The sequence below is a fragment of the Phyllostomus hastatus genome, unplaced genomic scaffold (assembly GCF_019186645.2).
Source record: "Phyllostomus hastatus isolate PE091 unplaced genomic scaffold, TTU_PhHast_1.1 phas_scaffold_387, whole genome shotgun sequence".
In the NCBI taxonomy this organism is placed as follows: Eukaryota; Metazoa; Chordata; class Mammalia; order Chiroptera; family Phyllostomidae; genus Phyllostomus; species Phyllostomus hastatus.
The window spans coordinates 1,092,589-1,115,218 of NW_025334027.1; the positions used below are offsets into that span (position 1 = coordinate 1,092,589).

Consider the following 22,630-nt stretch of genomic DNA (forward strand, 5'->3'; position numbering starts at 1 on the left):
TCCGGCCTCGCCCCACCCACACCCCACGTCCCCGCCCCTTCCAATCAAGGCGTGCCTTGATCTTGTCTTTTTTCCACTGTGGGTAACCTTAGCCCCGCCCCCAGGGTGGCCCCGTGTGTCCTCGCTATTGGTCCTCCCCGTAGTTTGCCGCGAAGCGCCCAGTTACTCATTGGCTGCACGTTCTCCCGCGCCCCTACAACTATCATCACAACAACCGCCACATGCTCAACTGCGGAGCTTGCTCATTGGCCCCAAGGCTCGATCCGCCCACGCTCCCGTCCCGCCCACAGCTCCCTGCTTCCTCCTCCTATTGGTTACCTGGTCCCAGGTCTCTCTCTCAGCTTGGGCACAAAGCGGCTCCCACGTAGATTGGCCGAAGGTGGGAGGGCGGGGCTTGGAGGCGGGTTAAGAGCTCGCTGGAGTTTGGGCCACGCGTGCCTGAGAAAGTTCAATGGCGTGGCAGGGGTTGGCAGCCGAGTTTCTGCAGGTGCCGGCGGTGACGCGGGCTTACACCACTGCCTGCGTCCTCACCACAGCCGCCGTGGTGAGCTTACTGGGCGGGTGGGGCGACACCATGGTTACAGCCCAGGGAGGGGGGGTCACCATAGTTACGGTTGGATCCCAGGGCAGCATCTGACGCACCCCTGACTCTGCAGCAGCTGGAGCTCCTTAGCCCCTTCCAGCTCTACTTCAACCCGCACCTCGTGTTCAGGAAGTTCCAGGTGAGATCACCCGCCTTTGCACCTGACGGCCCAGCCCTGCTTGCCCCGTACCTAACCGTCTGCCGCTTTCAGGTCTGGAGGCTTCTCACCAACTTCCTCTTCTTCGGGCCCCTGGGATTCAGCTTCTTCTTCAACATGCTCTTCGTGTATCCTGTGCCTCATGGACCCCGACGGGGAGTGGGCGGGCCCACGGGGCTAAAATGGCAGGGAGCGGGAAACTGAGGCCCTTTCTGGTGGCACTTCCTATACGGACTCCACAGGTTCCGGTACTGCCGCATGCTGGAGGAAGGTTCCTTCCGTGGCCGCAAGGCCGACTTCGTTTTCATGTTTCTCTTTGGGGGAGTCCTTATGATTGTATCCTTCCCAGGCTCCAGAACCTCCGGCGGGGGCACTTCTGCAACCAACGAGTGTTGGTCCCCTGCCACAACCTAAGTGCCCAGGCCAGGAGGGACTCTTACTTGAGTGTTTTGAGTGCAGGGATAGCTCTTCCGGGTTGTGCCAAAAAAAAAGAAAAAAAAATTACACACACACACCACAGGGTGACTTGAAGAAGAGCCAGGTGGGGTACTTCAGGGCTGAGCTCTCGATGCCGGCAGCAGGAGAAACTGAGGCAAGGATGAGCAGCGGTGGGAGGCTGGGGTGAGGTGGAGAATCAGGGCAGTCATGTGGGGCTTGAAGGACACATTATGGCCTTAGTTGGGACACCTAGATGAGAGTAGGGAGACCAGTAGGATAGCAAGGATTTAGCCAAGTCAGGGGGTCCCTGGGCAGGGGCTGAGGGCCCCATCAGCAGAGGGCCTCCTAGCACCTTGACTCTGGCCCAGCTGCTGGGGTTCCTGGGCAGCCTGTTCTTCCTGGGCCAGGCCCTTACAGCCATGCTGGTGTATGTATGGAGCCGCCGCAGCCCCCAGGTGAGGGTCAACTTCTTCGGCCTCCTCACATTCCAGGCGCCATTCCTGCCCTGGGCACTCATGGGCTTCTCAATGCTGCTGGGCAACTCGATCCTCGTGGACCTGCTGGGTGAGCCTGCCTGTCCAGCCAGCCAGCCCATCCCAAGCTGGCTGCTCTGCCACAGCCCTCTCACCTACACTAGACCTCTCATTTGTGCACCCCCATCCCCACCCTTGCCTCTCTGTTCTTACAGCCCCTTGCACAAGCCAGCAGGCCTGCAGGCTTCACATCTCCAGGCCCCACCTGCTGAAGCTTGTGTGGGGCCTGACCAGGGTGCGGGTGGGCAGGTCACTGTTCCAGCTGTGGTTCTTGCTCCTCTGAGGTTCTCAGGTCCCCCTGTGCCCCAGGTCCTGGGTCCTGTAAACTCCTCCAGGGCCAACCCCAGCCCTATCCTGGGCTGGCAGCCTGCCCATGACTTAAGACACTCATACTCTGACCCCTGAGGTTTCTCTGGGCCTGACTGGGCCTCCAGGGCTGCACATGGAAGCCCAGAGCAGGCTGTGCTGGCCTGGGGCCCCAGGCTCCGGACCATGCAGGGAGAGTGGCCTCAGCAGTCCTCGGCTCTCCCACAGGGATTGCTGTGGGACACATCTACTACTTCCTGGAGGATGTCTTTCCCAACCAGCCTGGAGGCAAGAGGCTGCTGCTGACCCCTGGCTTCCTGTGAGTACTGGAGATGACAACCCTGCCCTACTCTCCCACAGACAGCTCTTGACTCCCTGGGGGACCCATGCTGGCCTTAGCTCAGCCTGGGCCCCTCCCCACAGGAAGCTGCTACTGGATGCCCCGGAAGAGGACCCCAATTACCTGCCCCTCCCTGAAGAACAGCCAGGACAGCAGCAGCAGTGACCCCACCCAGGGTCAGCCCCAGGGGCCTGTTTCCCCAGCATCTGTCAAGCCTCCATCCCATCCCTAACCCCTGCTTGAAGCAGAGCAACCTGTCAAATAAACAGAATAATTTGTAGCCTCTTTGCCCACAGCACTGGCTCCCCTCGCCTGACCTGGCTACACCCTTCCATGCCGGGCAGGCGCTACTGGTCCTAACCTAGGGCCACCAAGCCTGGTCCATCGTGCCCACCCTCTGCCCTGGACTGCCTTCTCAGACCAACTGTAGGTGGAAGGATGGGAGGCCCAGAGAGGGTCAAGAACCTGCCCACCGTTGCCAGACAGCTTTGGACTGACAGATGGCAGACCCAGGGTTCTCATCTCAGCCTCTCCAGGGCCTCAGGGGAAACTCAGGCAAATTTCACCTCTGTTGGGCCTCTGCTCTCTGCCAGCCAGAGAGGAGGTTGACCAGATCTTGGTAGCAGGGACCAATACCAGGCCGTCCCCAGCTGTGCCAAGCCTGGTCTTTGTGGGACTTGGGGGCACGCTCCTGCCTGTGGTGTTCACAGGCTGATGCCTCACTCAGCCCCTCTTGCCCCTCACCAACAACCAAAGTGGGACCTTTTGGTTGGGACCTTTGCCCCATTTTCCAGCTGAGCAACTAACAGACAAGCAACTAAGACATGGCCAAGGCCCCATGGGGTCAGGTGCAGAGGAGAGCTGGGACTGGGTCCTCTGTCCTTACTGTGATTCCAAAGCCTGGAGAAGTTTTCACCTTCACCAAGCCCTGCACTGGCTGAAGCCAAGAACCTTGGGAAGTCCTGTCCCCGCCTTGTTTAGCTGAGGACCACAGGAGCCCCATCCAATCCCACAGCTCACTTCTCTTCTCTGTAAAGTGGGCATCAGATGACCTGGCCAGCTTTCCTCATTGCCCTAGACCCGTCTGCATTATGATCTTCCCGTTCTTCCTGGATGATCAACAGCTCAGGTTTTGTCATGTTCACAGATGAAAAAGACTCACTATAGAGTACACCCTAATTTTGTAGGGAAACCTTGTGGACCAGCAGCTGACCCTGCAGCGGTGTGGGCTCAGACCCAGGCCTGGTGCGCTGGCCTTTCCCCAGACCACTCCCAGGTAAGTGGGCTAACCTGCCCAGTGGGGCTGAGGCAGGCAGGGTTCGTTCCACCCAACCAGTTATGGAGCCCTGGAGCTATCTCTTGCCCACAAACCGAGCAAACACCTTGCTAGTGGAGCCCACTAGTTTATAAAGCCAGCTGGGCCTGGGCTTAGAAATCTTCTTTGTCAGGGCCTTCCAATGAAGCCCAGCTAGCCCCTTGCTCCAGCCAAGTTCCACTCCTGAAGAATAGGAACCTGAGTACAGACTCCCTGGGAGCTGTCACGTCCTAGAACATGTTCACAGGACCCCTCCACCCCCAGCCTAGATGGTAAGGCCCATCCCCTGCTAGGAGAGCCCCAATCCCTACTCAGGCAAGAAATCAGGTGCCATGGGGCCCCTGTCATGCTCCCAGGGAGCAGAGCGGTCCCAACCTTCAGCAACTGAAGCTGGCACCAGCCCAGTGCTGGGGGTCTGGGTCCACTATCTTCAGTAAGTACAGCTGTGTGCCCAGTTCACCAAGCAGCGCTTGACTTAGTGAGACCCACGCAGATCCATTTTGTGGAGCAGAACATCGCCATGTTAACAGAGGAGGTGAGGATGCAGAGGTGATAACAAGCTCGTTGAAGGCAGAGCTGGGAACAGGCACAGGGCTGTGCCTCCTCCACTCATGCCCACCCCACAGGCCAGCAGCAGGCCAGACGCGCTGCTCCACACTCATTCTTCCTCACACGAGCCTGGGAGGGAGGAGCTGGCCTTGGCCACGAGCTAGCCAGGGGTGCCAATGTCTCAGTCCATCTGGTACGTGTGCACTACTGGGAGTTGTGGCTAGAGTGCTGCACACCTGTTAGATCTGGAATAGCCGGGCCCAGGCACCCAGGCTGGTGACGCCCCTGCAGTGTCTGCATAACGGGGTGGGGCCTCTGCCAGGGACTCCAGAGAAGCAACGCTCCCAGCCAGGACAGCCTGACCACCTTGGCCCAGCCGAGTGCAGGGACGGCAGGAGAGCCGTGGGCTGCTCCACAAGAGCAGGAAAAGGGGATGGAGCTCACTGAAGGGCACAGGGCCCCCTGCCCTCTGAGTCTCAGGACCACACCTATCATTTCTCTTGCTCTAAAAAGGCATCCAGCTACTGGTGGTGGTGGGGAGACTGGAGGGCCCAACAGAAAGCAAGGACTCCATTGTAACTCAGGTTTCACTGGGGCTAGGGGCACTGAGAGTGAAGCCCTGGAGCCCTGTCAACATCCCCTGGGGATCCAGGCAGAGCCGGGTGGGAGGACTGACCCACCAGCCTTGGCTCCACCACCCCGACAGGACCTGCTTCCTGCTCTCCTCCACTGTGATGTTTATGCTGCCACTTAGAAGAAATGGAACATGATCTGTTGTTGCCTTTTATTTAAAAAGTGTTACTAGCCCTGCCTGGGGCTCCTATACAAAAACAAAACACAACGCAAAATGAGGCCTCTTCTTGACCAGAGACTGGGGTGGTGGAGACTAGGGCTCAGCAAATGGAAAGTGTGCCCGGGGGAGGGCGACCCGGAAGGCCTCCATGCCCGTGCTGCTCAGGACGGCCCTGGACTGCCCCCTTGCCTCCCTCTTTGCCAGAAGATGGAGAGACAGGCCGGTCTTCTGAACACTCCGTGGGAGCCAAGCGCTGATGGGCTGGTTACCAGGCTGGGGCAGTGTTGGCAAGACGCCTCATACGCCTGTAGGAGGGGAGAGAGTGGTGACCCAGGGCCAGCTCCCAAGCCTTGGGCATCTGCCATCCCCAGGGCTCTCCAGGGTGGCCAGGGAGTGGAGACAGAGTGAGACAAGGCAGGAGGGATTCCCAGCCCCTCCCTTCCCCTAGCCTCCACCTGTGCACCCTTGGGGCCCTGAAACAGTCCTCGCACCTGCCTGCTCAGGCCCTGCCCACCTCTTCAGGGGTCCTGAAACCTGGGTTTGAACTGTGGTCAGACCCAATCAATCTAAGGGCTTGCTTCTGTTCCCTACAGGGTTTGAAATCCTAGGGGACAGAATGGGACTCATAGCCCTGGGACACACAGGTCCTCTCCCAGAAAGACACTGGTCCCTGGGGAAAGGTGGTGGCTCTGTACCTGCTTGGAAGACAGTGCCTGTGGGCAGAGCCGGCTGCGGGCACTCTGGGGGAAAGGAGGTACCTTGTGTTCCTGTCCTGGTCACGGATCTTCTTTTCCATCTCGGCGTCAGTCAGGGTCTCCAGCAGCGGGCACCACTGGTCAGCATCTCCTGTGTTCCGGATGGCAATCTCCACGGTGGGCAGGGGGTTCTCACTGGGATGGTGAGGGGAGAGAAGAAAGTGCTGGTTCACAGAACAGCACCTGGAAAGGCCCCTGGAAACCACTATCTACCTCCTGCCTGCCAACAGAGGGAATGCTGGAGCCAGGGCCTGGTGGTAAGGTCCAGGCCTTTCCTGCTTCCTCCTCCACCTCCTCCCAGCTGGGCCCATTCCCATGTCCATGTCCAGCTCCTTAGAGCAACAGTCCTGATAGAGGCAGCCTGGGAGGTTCCTGTCACCCGAGCCTCAAGGCAGAGAGCCAGGACCTCCACTGGCTACAGCGGTGCTGCCCCCGTGACCCTGGCCTTCTCTTCAAAGCAATGGGCCCTTTGCTGCTACCTCAGCGTCTCTGGATCTGGGAGACTGAAGACGGGCACTTGCTATGGAGGTGGCTCCCTCGACAGAACAGTGTGGCTGAGCCTGCTGTTACGTCGGGGGCTGTGGGAAAGGGGAGGGTGGTCTGCACTGTTCAGTGTCCAGAGCCAGGACCCACCAATCAGGGGGACAGATGGAGGGTGAAAGGAGAGCAAAAGGAGGGGCCACCCAAGAATCCTGGACACCATTTCACTGAGGGATCACTGGGCCAGCCTGCTCCTGAATGTCCTACACACTTGCCCCTTAGTCCACTTCCCCAGGACAGAAATAAGCTCCAGAGAGGCTGGACTATTTGCTTAGGGCAGAGATTTGGACACTGAACCCATATCCCTGATCTCTCTACCCTGGGGTCCCTCACCCCGAAGGCCATCTGCACACCCTCTTTCCAAGTGGACACAGCGTGGGTGGGGGAGTTCAGCCTGGACAAAGGCTACGAAGGCACAGTGTGGGGGGGAGGGGGTGGGCAGGAGCACCAAGGGAGGGAAGACAAAGCTGAGCTGCTACCTCTCTGGGCCTTGGTTTCCAAGTCTGTGGGACAGGAGCCTGAAGAGACATGGAGGCCACAACTGCCAGGATGGCCTGTGTGCCTCCCACCTTCAGGGCGACAGCCTAAACCCCTGGCCTGGCAGACAAGCCACAAATCAAGGCCCTACCCCTTCCCTGTATCACCACTCCGGCCTCCCCAGGCCCTTTCTCCTCCATCTGGGAGGCTGCGCCTTTCTCCTGAGGCTCAGCCCCACCAAAGCCTTGCCCTGCTCTACCGCAGCCAGTCAGGAGTCTGCCTCCAGAAGCCTTCAGCCCTGCAAAGCACCGTCAGCTCTGGGAAGAGTGAGGGCAGGCAAGGCCCAAGAGAGATGTCTGGTGGGCACAGATGGAATAAAATAGAATAGGCCCCAGGTGGGGCAGCCTTGGTTTTGATACCTCATCTGGAAAATAGGAAAGATATTATTGGCCTGAGGGATTTTCCAAGGATTACACTTATTGAAGCAGCTAGCATACATCCACTGCGGAGCTTCCTACGAGCCGGGGGCCTTCTCACACAGCATCCCCGAAACCTGTGCCCAAGGTCACGTGTGTGGTTGACTAGAGATGAACAGCCACCCAGGGTGCTCTGGGCACAGAGCCTCCACTCCTCAGGACACCAGTCAGCATGGGGCAGCCAAGGGTCTGTTCCGTCTGGCCCCTATGCTGCTCTCCAGCCCGGGGCCTCAGTCACCATGAGCACACATGACACAGCTAAGGGTACAGGCTGAGGCCGGCGCCACAGCCCGGAACTAACTGTGGTGTCCCTTCGGAAGTGGGGATCACCTCCTGCTGCTAAATCTTGGCCCGTGGGGTCCAGACCCACAGGGCCCAGAATCCTGAGTACAAGCCGGTGACTGAGCAGCGCCAGCCCCCACCCCTTGGCACCCTGGGGCCAGCCTCTCCTGAGCCCTCCCGACAGCTGTTCCTCAACCAGTGCAGCAGTCTGACGGTGCAGGAACACCAGCCGCAGACCCAAACACTGCTCCTAACTGACAGGGCTCCCAACGACAACCACCACCGCCTTCCTCAGAAGGGCAGACATGAAAGGCGCCAAGCCCACACCAAAGGAAAGAAAACATGTTTTCCTTTTAATTTAAACAAGAGCTGGTGAGTGGATCCTGGAGGCCCTTTGTTTATCCCCATTGGTTCTGGGAAGATTCCACTCCAGTGGGTTTATTCTAAAATAAGAACTGCTCAAAACAAGAATGGGGCCTGGAGCCAGCAGGCCGGGCTCCAGTTAGGGGGGGACACACGGGCACGGCACAGCCCTGCCCTGCCTCCCACCCTCCACGGGGATTATGATTCATGGGCCTCGAGGACAGAACTCCCCACAGACCCGGAGCCCAGGCAGGGTGGTCGTGTGTGAGACAACGTGCTTATAAAGTATCTTCAGGTTCATTTTCAGTGGGATCTCTCTCACGTGACACAACGGACCAGCTGAGCAGCACTTCTGTGCCCACTGTGTAAACGAGAGCGCGCAGTCTGAGAGGGAAACCACGTGCCCACAGCCGCTCCACCGGGAGGAGGAGACAAAGCTCGTCGTAAGTCTCCTGCTGGAGATCAACTGACTTAGGAAGAAAAAACAAAACAAAACAAAGATCAACTGACTTTGGACAGCGATGCCAAGTCCACGCGATGAGGAAAGAGCAGTCTTTCTAACAAATGGCGCTGGGATAAGACCTTGGATTAAGCTGTAGTTTTTATGTGACACTAAAAGCACAAGCCAAACAAAAGGAAAAACAGATACACTGGACGACATCAAAATGTAAAACTTCTGAACTTCAAAGCGACTAACACAGAATGGGGGGACATGTCTGTAAATCACGTGTCTGATACGGGACTCGTATCTAGGCTATACAAAGGCTAGGCTATTGAGTTCTTGAAACTCAATTACTTACAAACAAAAACGAAGGACTGGAAGAGCCATTTTTCCAAAGAAGACGTACAAATGGACAGCAGGACATGAAAAGATGCTCAAAATCGTTTGTCAGAAGGGAAATGTAACTCGAAACCACAATCAGATGCCACTACTAGGATGGCTACAATCAAAACGTCAGGGAATGCTGCTGAGAATGTAGAGAAACCGGGACCCTCAGACCACTGGTGGGAAAGGAAAAGGGCACAGCTACTTTGGAAAGCAGTCTGGCAGTTCCTCAAAATGCTAATGATAGTTTCCACATAATCCAGTAATTCCACACCTACATACATACACAAGAGAATGGAAATTGGTAGTCAAGCAAACACTTGTACATGAATGACCACGGCAGTACTGTTCTCGGCCAAAGAGAAGAAATAGCCCAGATACCCATCACCTGATGAGTGGGCACTGACGAATGCGACCGGGAGCCCCCGAGGCGAGGAGCAGTGTTTGGGTCTGTGGCTGGCGGCTCCTGCGCTGTCAGACCGCTGCACTGGGTGGATAAAGAAAATGTGATGCATTGATACAATGGAACAGCCAAAAAATGGAGTGAGTTCTGACATAGGCTGCCATATGGATTAACCTTGCAAACATTACGCCAAGAAGCCAGCCACAAAAGAGCGTACAGTAGTTTACGGACCCTTGTTCATGGTTTTGCTGTCATAGTTTGTTACCCACAGTCACCAGTCTGAACATTAGATGGGAATTCTGAAAATAACAATTCAGAAGTTTTAAACTGCAGGTCGTTCTGAACAGCATGATGCAATTTCACACCACCCCTCCCTGTCCTGTCCAGAACGTGAGCCATCCCTTTGTCCCTCGTCTCCATGTTGTTACAAATACACAACACCAGCCTGTTAGTCACAGGGTCCTGGCAATCCAATCAACTTCCACGGTATCGCAGTGCTAGTGCTCAAGTCACCCTCATCTTACTTAACAATAGCCCCAAAGTGCAAGAGTAGTGACGCTGGCAGCTTGGCATCCAAAGAGAGGCTGAAAGTGTTTCCTTTTGTGAAAACGTGTGTGTGTAGGGAAAAACACAGTATATGCAGGGTTCGGTACCCTCTGTGGTTTCAGGCAAACACTGGGAGTCTTAGAACGTATCCCTGTGAATAAGGGCGGACTACTGTGTACTGTACGATTCTATTTATATTAAGTGTCCAGAACAGGCCTATCTACAGACAGAAAGTAAATTAGTGGTTGCCCAGGGCCAGGAGCCTTGGGTTAGAGGGGTATGGGGAGGTGAAAAATGTTTGGAAGCTGTGAGGGTTGCACACTGCAAATACATGAAAACCCACGGAATCTGAATTGTACCCCTAGGTGAGCGAATTGTATGGTATATGAGTTATATGTCAACAAGCTGTTACAAAACAAACTGACACGCAAACCTCGCTCACAGGGCAGGTGGGCAGAGCCCTAGGAGTAACCCCAGTGGCTCATGGCCAACTAGTTCAAAGCGACTCAGGTGTCTCTAACCCTGCTGCTCCAGCAACACTGCCTCTCTGTCCCCCATCAGGACCAGCCACCAGGTCCCATGTCTTTGCCTGTCCTGACTTCCTCCTGGCCAGCACCCTACCCAGCCACTTTACTCCAGGTTCCACACCCCCCACCAAACACCTCCCTCCCTGTGCCTGCAGCCTCTGGTACCTTCAGTGACCACACATACAAGTCTCCTCTGTTTCTTCTCTGTGTCCCCAGCCTGGCACACAGGGCTGGCCTGGAGGAGGTGCCGTTACCTCTGATGAATGCATCTCTCCTCATAGGTAGCAGCTCGCTGTCTCAGTGAGTGTGTGACACCCTCACATGCTCTGCTCAGCCCACCCCCACCCCGTAGATGGAGCCCCATCCCTCTTCCGCTTCTGTCTCTTTGTCCCCATTCCGCTGGCTCCAGAACACCTCTATGCCACTCTGGCTCACCTCTGTCCTCTAGGAGCTCGGGGCCCCCAACCCCTCTGCCACACACCCATGTCCCCCGCCTCCCCTCCGTGCTCACCCACATCAGGCCTTCCCATCCTGCCTGCTGAAGGGAAGCCGCCTATTCTCTACCCTGGTTCCCAACTGTGGCATCTTGCCTGGCTCTACTATGGACACGACTCAATGCCATTGACGAGAAGTGCACCACAGCCAGGCACTGGGCTCAGTCTTGGGGTGGATGGGACTCCCCTGGCTGACTGCAGTTCTGTCCCCTGGGTGATGAAGCCTGTGACAAGCTGGCCCTGACCGAAGGCTCCCCTTCCTGTCCTTGACAGCTCTCCCCAGAGCACCCACCTGCCGCGACCAGATGGAGCACACACAACAGGCCGGGCCCAGCGTGAAAGGCTCCCGAGGCCTGGTCGGCTGGCGGGCCTCCCGATGTCAAAAGGCACTTGGGACACCGCTCCCGCCTGGCTGGCCCAGGCTGCTGCAGAGGGGATGTGTGTCCCCGGTCCCCACGGATATGAAACCTGCACACTCAGCACTAGTGACTGAGGTGGCACAGAGGTCTGTGATGCTCCCTGTCCACAAAACTGTGACCTGTTCACTGGCTGCGGAGATAAGGGAGGGATCTGTCTGTAAGTCCTGACTTGTCACCACCAGGGGCTCCCAAGGGGCGCCTGCTCTGGAGCTGCTTGGCACACAGCTGACGGGGACTTTAGGCGTCACACAGAGATAAGAGCAGGAGGGGTGGTGTCACACGTGTCAACACTGTCAGGGTCTTGCTGCTGAGAGCAGCATGACACCCCCGCCCCTGCACTAGCCAGTCAGCAAGTAGGTTCTGACTTAGTCAGCATCTGGGGAATGAGGTACTCAGTGTCAATGTCACTCTCAAGACCTACATGATACACCACCTCCCAGGACCTCAGAGTCAACCCCGAAAAGCAAGGCCACCCCAGCCAGGTTTGAGGCCCACTGGCCATGGCACTGGTGCAGAGTGGACAGACACACACCAACACACTTCAAGCGGGCCTCACACTGGAAGCAGGAGACGTGGGCCAGACACCACCTCCCCCTCCTCTCTGGGCCTGGACTCCGTCTGTGAAGCAGGACCACCTCGTCAGCAGGACTGCTGGAGGGTTACAGAGGTGACGGATGTGCCATCTCCACCTGGACCTGGGAGCACAGACCACCACGCTGGGAGACTCGGTGGTCTCCCAGGCCCAAACCTCAAGCCGTGTGGGTGTACATTCATTCCTCCTTTCTTGCTCAGACTTACAGGAAGCCATAAGAGAGCCGTCTCTTGGGATTTCTGGGAGAATCAGCTGAGACACAAACATACTCACGAGCCCTATTAATGGTTATGTCTTTGCAAAAAGACCTTCATACTTCTCCTCATGCAGCATTTTAAGCTTCGGTCCCTAAATAATGACCACCACATGTGGATGATGACAGCTTCACGAGCAGAATAAATCCTAACATCCTGTTCTGACGCAGGGCCACTCACCACATGTCTCCCACACACACGCACCGCCTGAACATGGGAGAGGAGCTCGGGGGTCAGGCTAGTACGACGGAACGGTCCCGAGGCGAGCGAGCGCCACTTCTCCATGAATGCTCACCAAGGCCCGCCTCTTGCCAGGCCAGTGTTTCATGTGGGGGACCAACACCAACAGGAAGGCCATGTCTGTCTCTCAAAAAGCCCAGGCCTCTGGTCCATCCCCTAGCCCAGCACACAGGACATTGGACCAGAATGCTGTGTTTACACTTGCGCTTTCACAGGCAGCCTGAACGCAGCTCTTTATCCTCCACAGCGTCCCAGGGTGCTGGCTACAGGGTGCAGCCAGCATGGTGCTCACCAACTGGCCTCTGACTGACAGTAAGAGTGGCTGCTGGAGGACTCCCTGCATGAGCCCAGGAGGGCGCTATGGAGTAGCCCTTGTCTGAGACAGAACACAAGTCCATCAGATAAAGGACCTGGGGTGTGCACTCGAGACACAGACAGTGTGAGCAAGAGTGCAGAGATGGGGGGACAAAGGGACGTGAAGGCTGCGGAGTGGCTGCCGGCAGCAGAGTGTGGTCCAGGGCAATGCAGGGTGGTTGGAAGACAAAGCGGGTGGGTACCCTATCTCCTTAAATCCACCCCACCATGATGGGGGTGGGGAGCCCTGCTTCTGGGATATGGGAAGCAGAAGGTGCAAGGCCGCCCGAGACCAGCCCATACTGCAAAGCTCCAGAAAATCCTGGAGACATCACCATGCACAGGGAGAAGTCTTTTCCCCAAAAACAAGTTTAAAGAGGAATGAGAAAGGCACTCATCAGTGATCCTACCTGAAGGCGTAGGTCTTCTGATGCCAGCTCAGCTGTCCCCGAATGCTGTAGGCGATGGTGGTGACAAACTCCCCGCCTAGCCCCAGCTCCGAGCACAGCTTCAGGGCGAACTTCTCAGGAGAGTTCTCCTTCTCTGACATGTCCCACTCGAACTGGTCCACCAGGGAGATGTTCCCCACGTGGATATTCAGCTGGGGCCAGAACCAAAGCACTCAAATTAGAGCAGCCAGAACCCATTCAACAGAGGGGCTGTGAGGAGGTGGGACACTGGGCTGGACCCTGCCCTCCACTTACTCACTGAGGACCAGGTGTAGCCCTTGTCCTTCCGGCTGTAACCCCCTATCCACAAAAATGGGGCTAAGCCCACAAACCAACTAGGATGGCCGCAAGGGGTTCTGGCTCAGTAGAGTCACCCTAGAGGCAAGACCCTAAAGTGGCCCTAAGGCACCAAGTCCCACCTCGCCCCTGCTTCTAACCTCTTGTTCCCCTTTGTTCCTGCTGGTCTTGATTTTGACATAACTACCCTGTCAGTCAGGGTTCAGCTCAATCATCACTCATCAGACACTGTCCTTGAGCCCATGTCTACCCCTTTACTGTCTCTTTACACAGCATGCCCCACTTGGAAATCACCTTGTTAAGTGTGCTCACAGATGCAAATTGTACCTGTACCAGCATGCAAGACACAAGGAAAGCCTGGGAGGGGAACAGAAGCCCACAGCGAACTACTCCACCACACTCCCTGCAGCACCCCGCTGACGTGTGGCATGCAGCGTGCATCCAGGAGAGGATCCAGACCTTGAGTGTGCAGCATGCAGACCAAGGGAGAACACAGCCTGTACCCCAAGAGCGCCCCACCCATGCCTGCCCCAGGACTACCACACTGACTTCTCAACCCACACCTGACTGTGACTTCTGAAACCGGGCACCGCCGAATCACACAGGAAGCACCCTTTGGGGTCAGGCTTTGTTCACTCAGCATCATGTCCACAAGACTTCTTCCACGGCTTTGTGAGGCTGGGACCACCTCTCACTGCTTTGCCAGGTGTGCAGGCTGTGGTGTGTCTGCCCATTTGCCCCATTGTCCTTGAGTGCTCAACTAGGCTTTCATTCTTTCTTTTCTTTATTTTTAAGATTTTATATATTCATTTTTAGAATGAGGGGAGGGAGAAAGGGAGGGAGAGAAACATCAATTGGTTGCCTCTCAAATACCCCCTAATGGGGACCTGGCCTGCAACCCAGGCATGTGCCCTTACCAGGAATACAATGGCGACCTTTTGGTCTGCGGGACAACACCCAATCAACTGAGCCACAACAGTGATGGCTCAACTCAGCTTTTAAGGCAAGGATCAGGGCAGGCAGTGAACTGGCCATTGCTCAGGGCCCAGCCCGCACAGGGACTTCTCCCTTCCTTGAGTGACGTAGGACCCAGACTCTGAGTCCTATGCTTCACATTCCACTCACTGCAGCTCAGCCCCAGTCCCTTCTCACCTGCTGGGCGACCACCCTGGGTTTACAGAATGGAACCAAAAGAGCTGCCTCTTCCCCTAACAAGATCCAAATGCCTGACGAAACACATCGGTACTCTGGGACAGGAAAAAACGAGAAGCGGCAAGCAGAAATGTTCCAAACGGAACCTAACAGGACCAGAAGGAACCAAGCAGGACCAGCCAGGGCAGCGGTTCACACCCAGCAAGCCCTGCCCTGGGTGCAACACCGTAAGTCCTCTCTGCTGCCAGGCAATGCCATGTGGACTGGGTTGTCTGTCCCCCACAATCTGTCAAGAATGCTTTCAATTATTAAATAACATGGATTACATGCCAACTAAGGAGAGGCTCGGGTGCAACGGTGGGTCAAAGAGACACAAAGCTGACTCCATGGGCTGACATCCAGTAGAGGGAGGGAAAGACATATATAAAATAAATACATGGATGTACATCGAATGGCGCCACATGCTAAGGAGGAAAAAAAGCATGGATAGAAGGTACAGAGTCAGCCACATTATGCAGGAGGACCAGAAGGGCTTCCTGAAAGAGGTGGCATTTTAGGAAGAAATGAATGAACCAAAAGAGAAGGCTTGCAGCTCCCTGGGAGTAAGGGCCCCCAGCAGAGTAGGGCCTGAGGCTTCCACAGGGGGATGTGTGAAGCTTGCAAAGTGTTCTGAGCAGAGGAGAGACACTGGCTGCCACTGACACATCTGCGGGAGGCAGCATCTGCTGGCGACAGCAGTGGGATGGTATGGGGAGGCTGGACCCCGGGTGAGCTCACAGAGACAATGCAGAGCCAGGATCGCCAGGACCTCCAAGCAGGCACACAACACTGACATCAGGATCTCGTCATCTTCATAGCCTCGACCTCTATCACCCCATAAACGTTTTCACTCACTCCCTAGAAAGGGCTCAGCCACCACACAAAGTGTGAAGGTCTGACTCTCGACAGCACCACGCTTCCCAGGCCTCTGGAACCGAGTGGAGCTGGCCAGGCCCAGGCGCCTTGGTTACGGCAGCCAGGCCTGGGCTTCGGTCCCAGTACCACTGAGAACATCTGTCAGTGGCTGCTCCAAGCTAAGGCGCTGCTTTGTGAGGAAAGACACTCCTCAGGACCAGCACTCCCAAGATTCCTGTCTTCCACTGTGTCCCAGCAGCCAGCCAAAGAATATCCTCACAGCAGCAAGCACCCAGCTCTTTTGAAGTCCCAGCTGCACATGGGAAACCTTGGGTGTGACCTTCAGTTTCCTCACATGCAAGACAGGACGCTGTCACCTAGGTCATGGCGCCCGATAAACACAGCACTGTTCCACAGCAGCGGGGCTTCCCTGGGCCAGCTGTGTCTGACCCCGGAGCAGACGAGCCCTTACGCCACCAAGCTGGGCAGGAAACCCCACCTAGGGACAATATGTCAACAGCCCATCAGCAAATGTCACCCCAATGGGAAGGAATTATAGTGGGCTGGAGGACATGAAGGGGTCCTATGGCTGACAACTGCCCAGTCACCAAGAAACTCTTTGGTCAAGAAAGCAGATGGCAGCCCCAGGCAGAGTTTGAACTGCCTGACAACTTTCTGTATGGCTGTCATGAGCCTCCATCAAGACAACCACCACCACCAAAAAAGGGGACACTCAACTCTGAGAAAAATATCAGGGAAGCCAGCTGGTCAGACTCATGAGGACCCTGTGTGGAGCTGACCCTGGCCACTTGGAACCATGTGGCTCGGTACAGCTCACTCCACAGAGCCACGTCCTCTCTCACGTTACAGAACGAAGACGTGGCCCAGAGCAGAGTCCTCGGTCGGGCTTCAGAGGTGGCAGCCTGTGCACGGGGCACAGGTGGGGCTCCCCATACCATACCCAACACCCCCATTTCTCTCCCGGGATGTCCCCCTTTCTCAGTTGGGCCCTTTTTTTCTGTTAGTTGGCCATAACGTGAAACTGTAACAGGCTAAAGACAACAAATTCATACTTTTCACAAAAGTAATTAACTAGCAAGAAGACTGAATCAGTCATCAAAAATCTCCTGACAAAGAAAAGCCCTGGACTTAATGACTTTATTGGTGAATGCTATCAAACACTTAAAAAAGAACTACCACAAATCCTTCTCAAATTCTGCCAAAAAAGTGAAGAGTGGGCAACACTTCATAATTCATCACTCTAATACCAAAGCCAGACACTGCAAGAAAGGAAAACATAGATTGATATTCCTTATGAACACTGATGTAATAATCCTCAGAAAAAGGCTAGCAAACTGAACTAAGCAGTACATTAAAAGGATTACACACCACTACCTAGGGGTATTTATTCCTGCAGTGAAGGAAGGTTCGATACGAAAACTGACTGATGTGAATACACCACATGAACAGGAGAAGAACAAAAGTCACACAATCATCTCAATTGATGCAGAAAAAGCATTTAGCAAAACTCAACACCTTTTCCAGATAAAAACACTCAACAAACTAGAAATAGAAGGAAACTACTTCAACATAATAAAATCCATATATAAAAACCCAACAGTGAATATCATGCTAAATAGTGAGACTAAAAGCTTTTCCTCTAAGATCAGAAAGTAGACAAGATGTCTGTTCTTGCAATTTCTACACAAAGCAATTAGACAAGAAAAAATAAAATAAAATGCACCCATATTGTAAAGGAAGAAGTTATCTCTGTTCACAGATGATATGACCTTATATGGGGAAAATCCTAGATTATATTGAAAAACTATTAGAGCTAATAAATTCAGCAAAGTAGCAGAATACAAACTCAAAACACAAAAATCAGCTATATTTCCATATACTAACAATGAATAATCTGAAAATAAAAAAGAAAACAATTACATTTACAACTACATCAGAAAGAACAAAATACTTAGGAATTAACCTAACCAAGAAAGTGGTTAAGTTGGACAATGAAAACTACAAAACAATGCTGAGAGTAATTAAAAAAGGAATAAATAAATGAAAAGACATCCCAACAATTTTTTTTGCAGAAATAGAAAAAAAATCCATCCTAAAATTCATATGGAATCTAAGGAACCCTGCCTGACCAGCCAAAATAATATTGAAAAAGAACAACAAAGTTGGAAGACTCACACTTCCTGATTACAAAACTTACTACAGCCCTGGCTGGTGTGGCTCAGTGGATTGAGCACCAGCCTGCAAACCAAAGGGCTGCCAGTTCAATTCCCAGTCAGGGCATATGCCTGGGTTGTGGGTCGGGTCCACAGTTGGGGGCACACGAGAGGCAACCACACACTGATGTTTCTCTCCCTCTCCTTCTCTCTCCCTTCCCCTCTGTCTAAAAATAAATAAATTTAAAAAAAAAAATCTTTTTTAAACCTATTACAAAGCTATAGTAATCAAAACAGTGTGGTACTGACAGAGACAGACGTAGAAACCAACGGAATAAAGACCTTGCATACATGGTCAAATGATTTCCAACAAGGGCACCAAGACCACTGAATGGGAAACAAGACAGTCTTTGCAACAAATGATGCTAAGAAAACAGGATATCCACAAGCAAAAGAATGAAGTTGGACCCTTACTTAACACCATTTACAAAAATTAACTCAAAATAGATGAAAGACAAAAATGTAGAGTTAAAACTGCAAAACTCTTAGAAAAAACATAGATGAAAAGCTTTATGACATTGGATTTGGCAATGATTTCTTGGACATGACACCAAAGATACAGGCAACAAATGAAAAAATAGAAAAACTGGACTTCATCAAAATTAAAAACTTACATGCATCAAAGGGCACTATCAACAAAATAAAAAGGCAACCCACAGAATGCGAGAAAATATTTGCAAATCACATATCTGATAAGGGACTGATATCTAGAACATAGAGAGAACTTACAGAACACAACAAAAGAACAACAAAGACGGCTTTCCAGGAGCACAGCCCCACAGGCTTCCATGGACCTTCAGTGTCCCATGACCCCCCAGGACAAGGAAGGCCCTGGCACATGGAGAGGAACTGCCTACCTTGATGATGACGCGCTGGTCTGACTGGTCCTCCAGGATGCTGTCCGTGGGGTAGGACTCAATCTGCTGTCTGATGGCAGAGGCAATAGCTGGCACGAATGTCAGTGGGTTCAAATCTAGGTCATCACAGAGGATTTCTGAAAACATCTCAGGGGTCATCAGCTTCTCTGAAATCAGGCAAGAGGGCAGAGATTGCTGATGGATTGCAGAGCCTAATCTCACTGTGCTCAGCCCTGACTTCCCTCTACCCCTTCTTCTGCTGCCGAACCTCTCAGACGAAGACGGAATAAAGGTGAGGAGAATGGAGGAACTGAGGGTAGCCCTTCCAGACATGGCAAGGGAAGGAAGCAAAGGCTGAACACTTCCCTTCTGGCCATCATTCCACATACATGTCCTCCTTCACACCCCTGGGAGGGGGTCAAGGCCCTACTCATTCCCCCATACCAGGTTCTCCCTGCTCCCGGGCACCACCACTACACGGCTACACCACTCCATTAGTTCTAACCAATGAGACGTGTGGGGGCAGGGGAAGCAAAGGCACTTCAGAGCTGATGTGCCATGTCTATTCTCTCCTCTCATCTTCTGACACAGGCAACCAGGGGAGCCCATATGAAGACACAGGGAGAAAACAGCCATCTACACACTAGAGAGAGAGGCCTCAGAGGAAACCAATGCTGTCAACACTTGATCTCGAACTTCTAGTTTCCGGATCTGGGAGAAAATAAATTTCTGTTGTTTAAGCCCCCATGTGTGGGACTTTGTTATGACAGCCCTACCAAACTAACACAGGTTCCTTCTGGATAAGCCACTTGGAGGCCAGTTCCCACTGGAAGATGAAGCAGATGCATACCCATCACCTCTTCCTCACCAGTAGAAAAATCTCTCAGAGATAATACTAGGCTGTTTGTGGCTTTTTACAGACCTTCCTCCAGCTTCTGACTGTGGGCAGCATACACACTCAACAAGTTGAAGAGTATGGATCCTGAACCCTAGAAATGCAACGGCACCGGGCGTGAGCTTGCAGGGGTCATCTGTGACTGGCCAAACTAGAGCAAGGTACTGTGCAATCAAATATTTTTGTCCCTATTCTGCCCTGTTCTCATAACCCAAACCTTAGCAACCACATATCACTCTAGAATGAGCCACAGACACGCGAAAGCCAAGAATGAATTCCCTCATAAGCACATAGCATGATCCCATCATCAAGAACCAGCTCTGCTTAACAGTCAACTGACCCCACTATTCCCTCGCTGGCCCAAAAGAAGTACTAGAGGCTAGCTGGCCTAACAGCACCATCAGGACATTCAGCCAGCCTATGTTCAGTACTTACTATAAAAGCAAATGTTTATTTTGAAGATTGCTGCAGAAAGCTAAAGTGCTCAGGCTTAAGTACGGTAACCTATGAGTACACTGTCCACAGCATTTCAAAAAATTAGCCTTTTTAGTTGTAGATTCATAGGCAGTCTTGATTACTGTAGCAATATAAAGTTTGAGACTGGGAAGACTGATTCCTCCCACTTAATTCTTCTTTGTCAAAATTGCTTTAGATGCTTTAGCTCCCTTGTGTTTCCCTTTAAGAATAGCTTTATCTGTAACCACAAAAATATCTTGCTGAGAATTTCATAGAATTGCATTAAACTTGCATAACAATTTAGGGAGAACTGATATCTTGAATCTTCTAATCCATGAACTTGGTCTGTGAATTTATTTAGATCTTTAATTGTTATTTTCATCAGTGTTTTATAGTTTTTGACATACGACTCCTATACATGTTTGTTATAGTTGCATCTAAGGATTTCTTCTTATTGACTAATTATAAGTAGTAATATATTTTTAATTTGAATGTCCATGTGTTCAGTGATAGAACACAGAAATACAACTGATTTTTGCTTGTTTCTCTTGTATCTTGTGACCTTACTGGACTCAGTTATTCTAGCAAATTTTTTTGTAGCTCACTTGGGACAATCTACATACACGTAGACAATCATATCATCTACAAATAAGGACAGTTTTATTTCTTCCTTTCTGATCCATTATGTTTTTATTTCATTTTCTTGCCTTATTGCACTGCCTATTACTCCTAGGCCTAGGTTGAACAAAGTGGTAAAAGCAGACATCTTTGCCTTGTCCTGATCTTAGGGAGAAAGTGTCTGGCTTTTCACCACTAAATATAATGTTAGCTGTAAGATTTTCTGTAGATGTTCCTTATTAAGTAGGGTTGTTTACAGTATTCCCTTCTTTTTGATATCTGCAGAGTCTATAGTGATAGCTCCTGTTTCATTCCTAAATTTGGCAACTTGTATTTCTCTCTTTTGTGGTCAGTCTTGCTAGAGGTTTGTCAATTGTACTGATCTTTTCAAAGCATGAGCTGCGTTTCATTCATTTTCTCCATTGTTTTGTTTTCAATTTCATTAATTTCTGTTCTTCTCTTTATTATGTCTAACCTTCTGCTTGCTTTGACTTCATTTTCTTGACCCTTAAGGCGAGAGGTTATATTACTGATTTAATAAGACTTTCTCCTCTTTTCTAATGTGGGCAATGGTGCTATAAATTACCATGTAGGGTGTTATTAAATTACTATGTCAGCCACATTTGCCAAATCTTATAAATTTTGATCTTTTATTTTCATTCAGGTCTGTGTACATTTTTAAATTGAGCTAAGGTTTAATGACACATAATATGGTTTATACGGTATATGTTACATAGGGACTTAAAAAGACTGTGTATTCTGCTATGTTGTGTGGCATGTTATTTAAATGCCAATCAAATTCTGTTGGTTGATGGTGTTGTTGGGTTCTTCTATCATCTGGCCGATTTTCTGTCTAGTTGTTCTATTGGTTGCTGAGAAAGGGAAGTTGAAGTCTGCAATATAATTTTGGATCTGTCTATTTCTCCTTTCAGCTCTATCAGTTTTGCTTCACATATGTTCCAGCTCTGTTGTTTACTGCACACACATTTGGGATTGCTCTACCTTCTTGGTGGATTGACCCTTTTATCATTTAAAGTCCCTCTCCAACTCTGGTCATTTTCTTTGCTCTTAAGTCTGCTTTATCTGATACTAATATTGCAACTCCTCCTTTTCTTTGATTAATGATTGCATGATGTATCTTTTTCTATCTTTTTACTTTCAACCTACCTATATCATTATATTTGAAATGAGCTCATATTGTTGAATCATTTTAAAAATCAATCTGCCAATCTCTGTTTTTTAACTAGTAATTATTGACATACTAAGGCTTAGGTCTTCCATTTTATTTTTGTTTTCTGTTTTTCTGTTTTATTTTTTTCCTTCCTTCCTGTGAGTTACTAGAACTTTTTTTAGGATTCCATTTTGACATATCTATACTATTTATGAGTATATCTCTTTGTAAAGCACTTCTTAAATTTTTTTTATTTTTAGAGAGAGGGGAACGGAGGGAGAGAGAGGGGGAGAGAAACACTGATGTTAGAGAGAAACATCGGTTGGTTGTCTCTTGCATGCGCCCCACCCAGGGACCGGCCCACAACCCAGGGATGTGCTCTAACTGGGAATCAACTGATGACCTTTTGTTTTGCAGGATAATGCTATACAAAGCCACACCGGTCAGAGTACTTTGTATAGCATTTTTAAGTGAAATTTTATGTATTATACATTCCTAATTTAGTCTACTGGTTTCTTCACTTTACCAAATCAAGTGAAGTACAGAAAAAACCTTACTTCTTTTTTAAATTTTTTATTTATTGATTTTGGAGAGAGAGACAGACAGATACCAATTTGCTGTTCCACTTATTTATACATTCATTGGTTGATTTTTATATGCTCCCTAACCATAGATGGAACCCACAACCTCAGCATATTGGGGCATCACTCTAACCAACTGAGCTACCCAGCCTGAAAACTTGCTTCTTTATATCCCTTTACTCTCTGCCATTTATAATGTAATTGCCTTAAATATTTCCTTTACACATACTTAGAACCAGATCAGGCAGTGTTATAATTTTTGCTTCAACTGTCAAATGTAATTTAGAAAACTAAAGAAAAAAGGAAAACCTATTGTATTTACCCATATTTTTGCTTGTCATTTTCTTCCTTCCTGATGTTCCAAAATTTCTTCTTTTGTCATTTGCCTTCTTTCAATCACTCCTTTAGGTTAGGTCTACAGGTGATAGCTTTCTTTTCACCTGAGAAGGATTTCCCCTTCGTTC

The 22,630-nt window shown here is 51.3% G+C and overlaps 2 protein-coding genes across 4 annotated transcripts in view; one reads left to right on the forward strand and one right to left on the reverse strand.

Annotated features, from left to right (window-relative positions):
• The first annotated feature begins 387 nt into the window (after positions 1–387).
• DERL3 (derlin 3) lies at positions 388–2,637 on the forward strand. Of its 2 annotated transcripts, none has more exons than XM_045819838.1 (7): positions 388–544; positions 657–722; positions 795–868; positions 983–1,076; positions 1,547–1,742; positions 2,246–2,336; positions 2,441–2,637. In XM_045819838.1, the coding sequence occupies exons 1-7, from the start codon at positions 452–454 to the stop codon at positions 2,520–2,522; spliced, it is 696 nt and encodes a 231-aa protein (XP_045675794.1). In that variant the 5' UTR covers positions 388–451; the 3' UTR covers positions 2,523–2,637. The 2 variants fall into 2 exon arrangements, with proteins under 2 accessions (XP_045675794.1, XP_045675795.1); XM_045819839.1 differs by having other exon boundaries at positions 660–722.
• A 2,354-nt stretch (positions 2,638–4,991) lies between these two features.
• Positions 4,992–22,630, reverse strand: part of SMARCB1 (SWI/SNF related, matrix associated, actin dependent regulator of chromatin, subfamily b, member 1) — a 32,389-nt gene continuing 14,750 nt past the window's right edge. For both annotated transcript variants that reach the window (XM_045819927.1, XM_045819926.1), the window contains exons 6-9: positions 18,446–18,612; positions 12,973–13,163; positions 5,773–5,904; positions 4,992–5,319 (exon numbers count right to left, since the gene is read on the reverse strand). In XM_045819927.1, the coding sequence (XP_045675883.1) occupies positions 5,280–5,319; positions 5,773–5,904; positions 12,973–13,163; positions 18,446–18,612 (530 nt within the window). In that variant the 3' untranslated portion in view covers positions 4,992–5,279. The remainder of the gene's footprint in view (positions 5,320–5,772; positions 5,905–12,972; positions 13,164–18,445; positions 18,613–22,630) is intronic.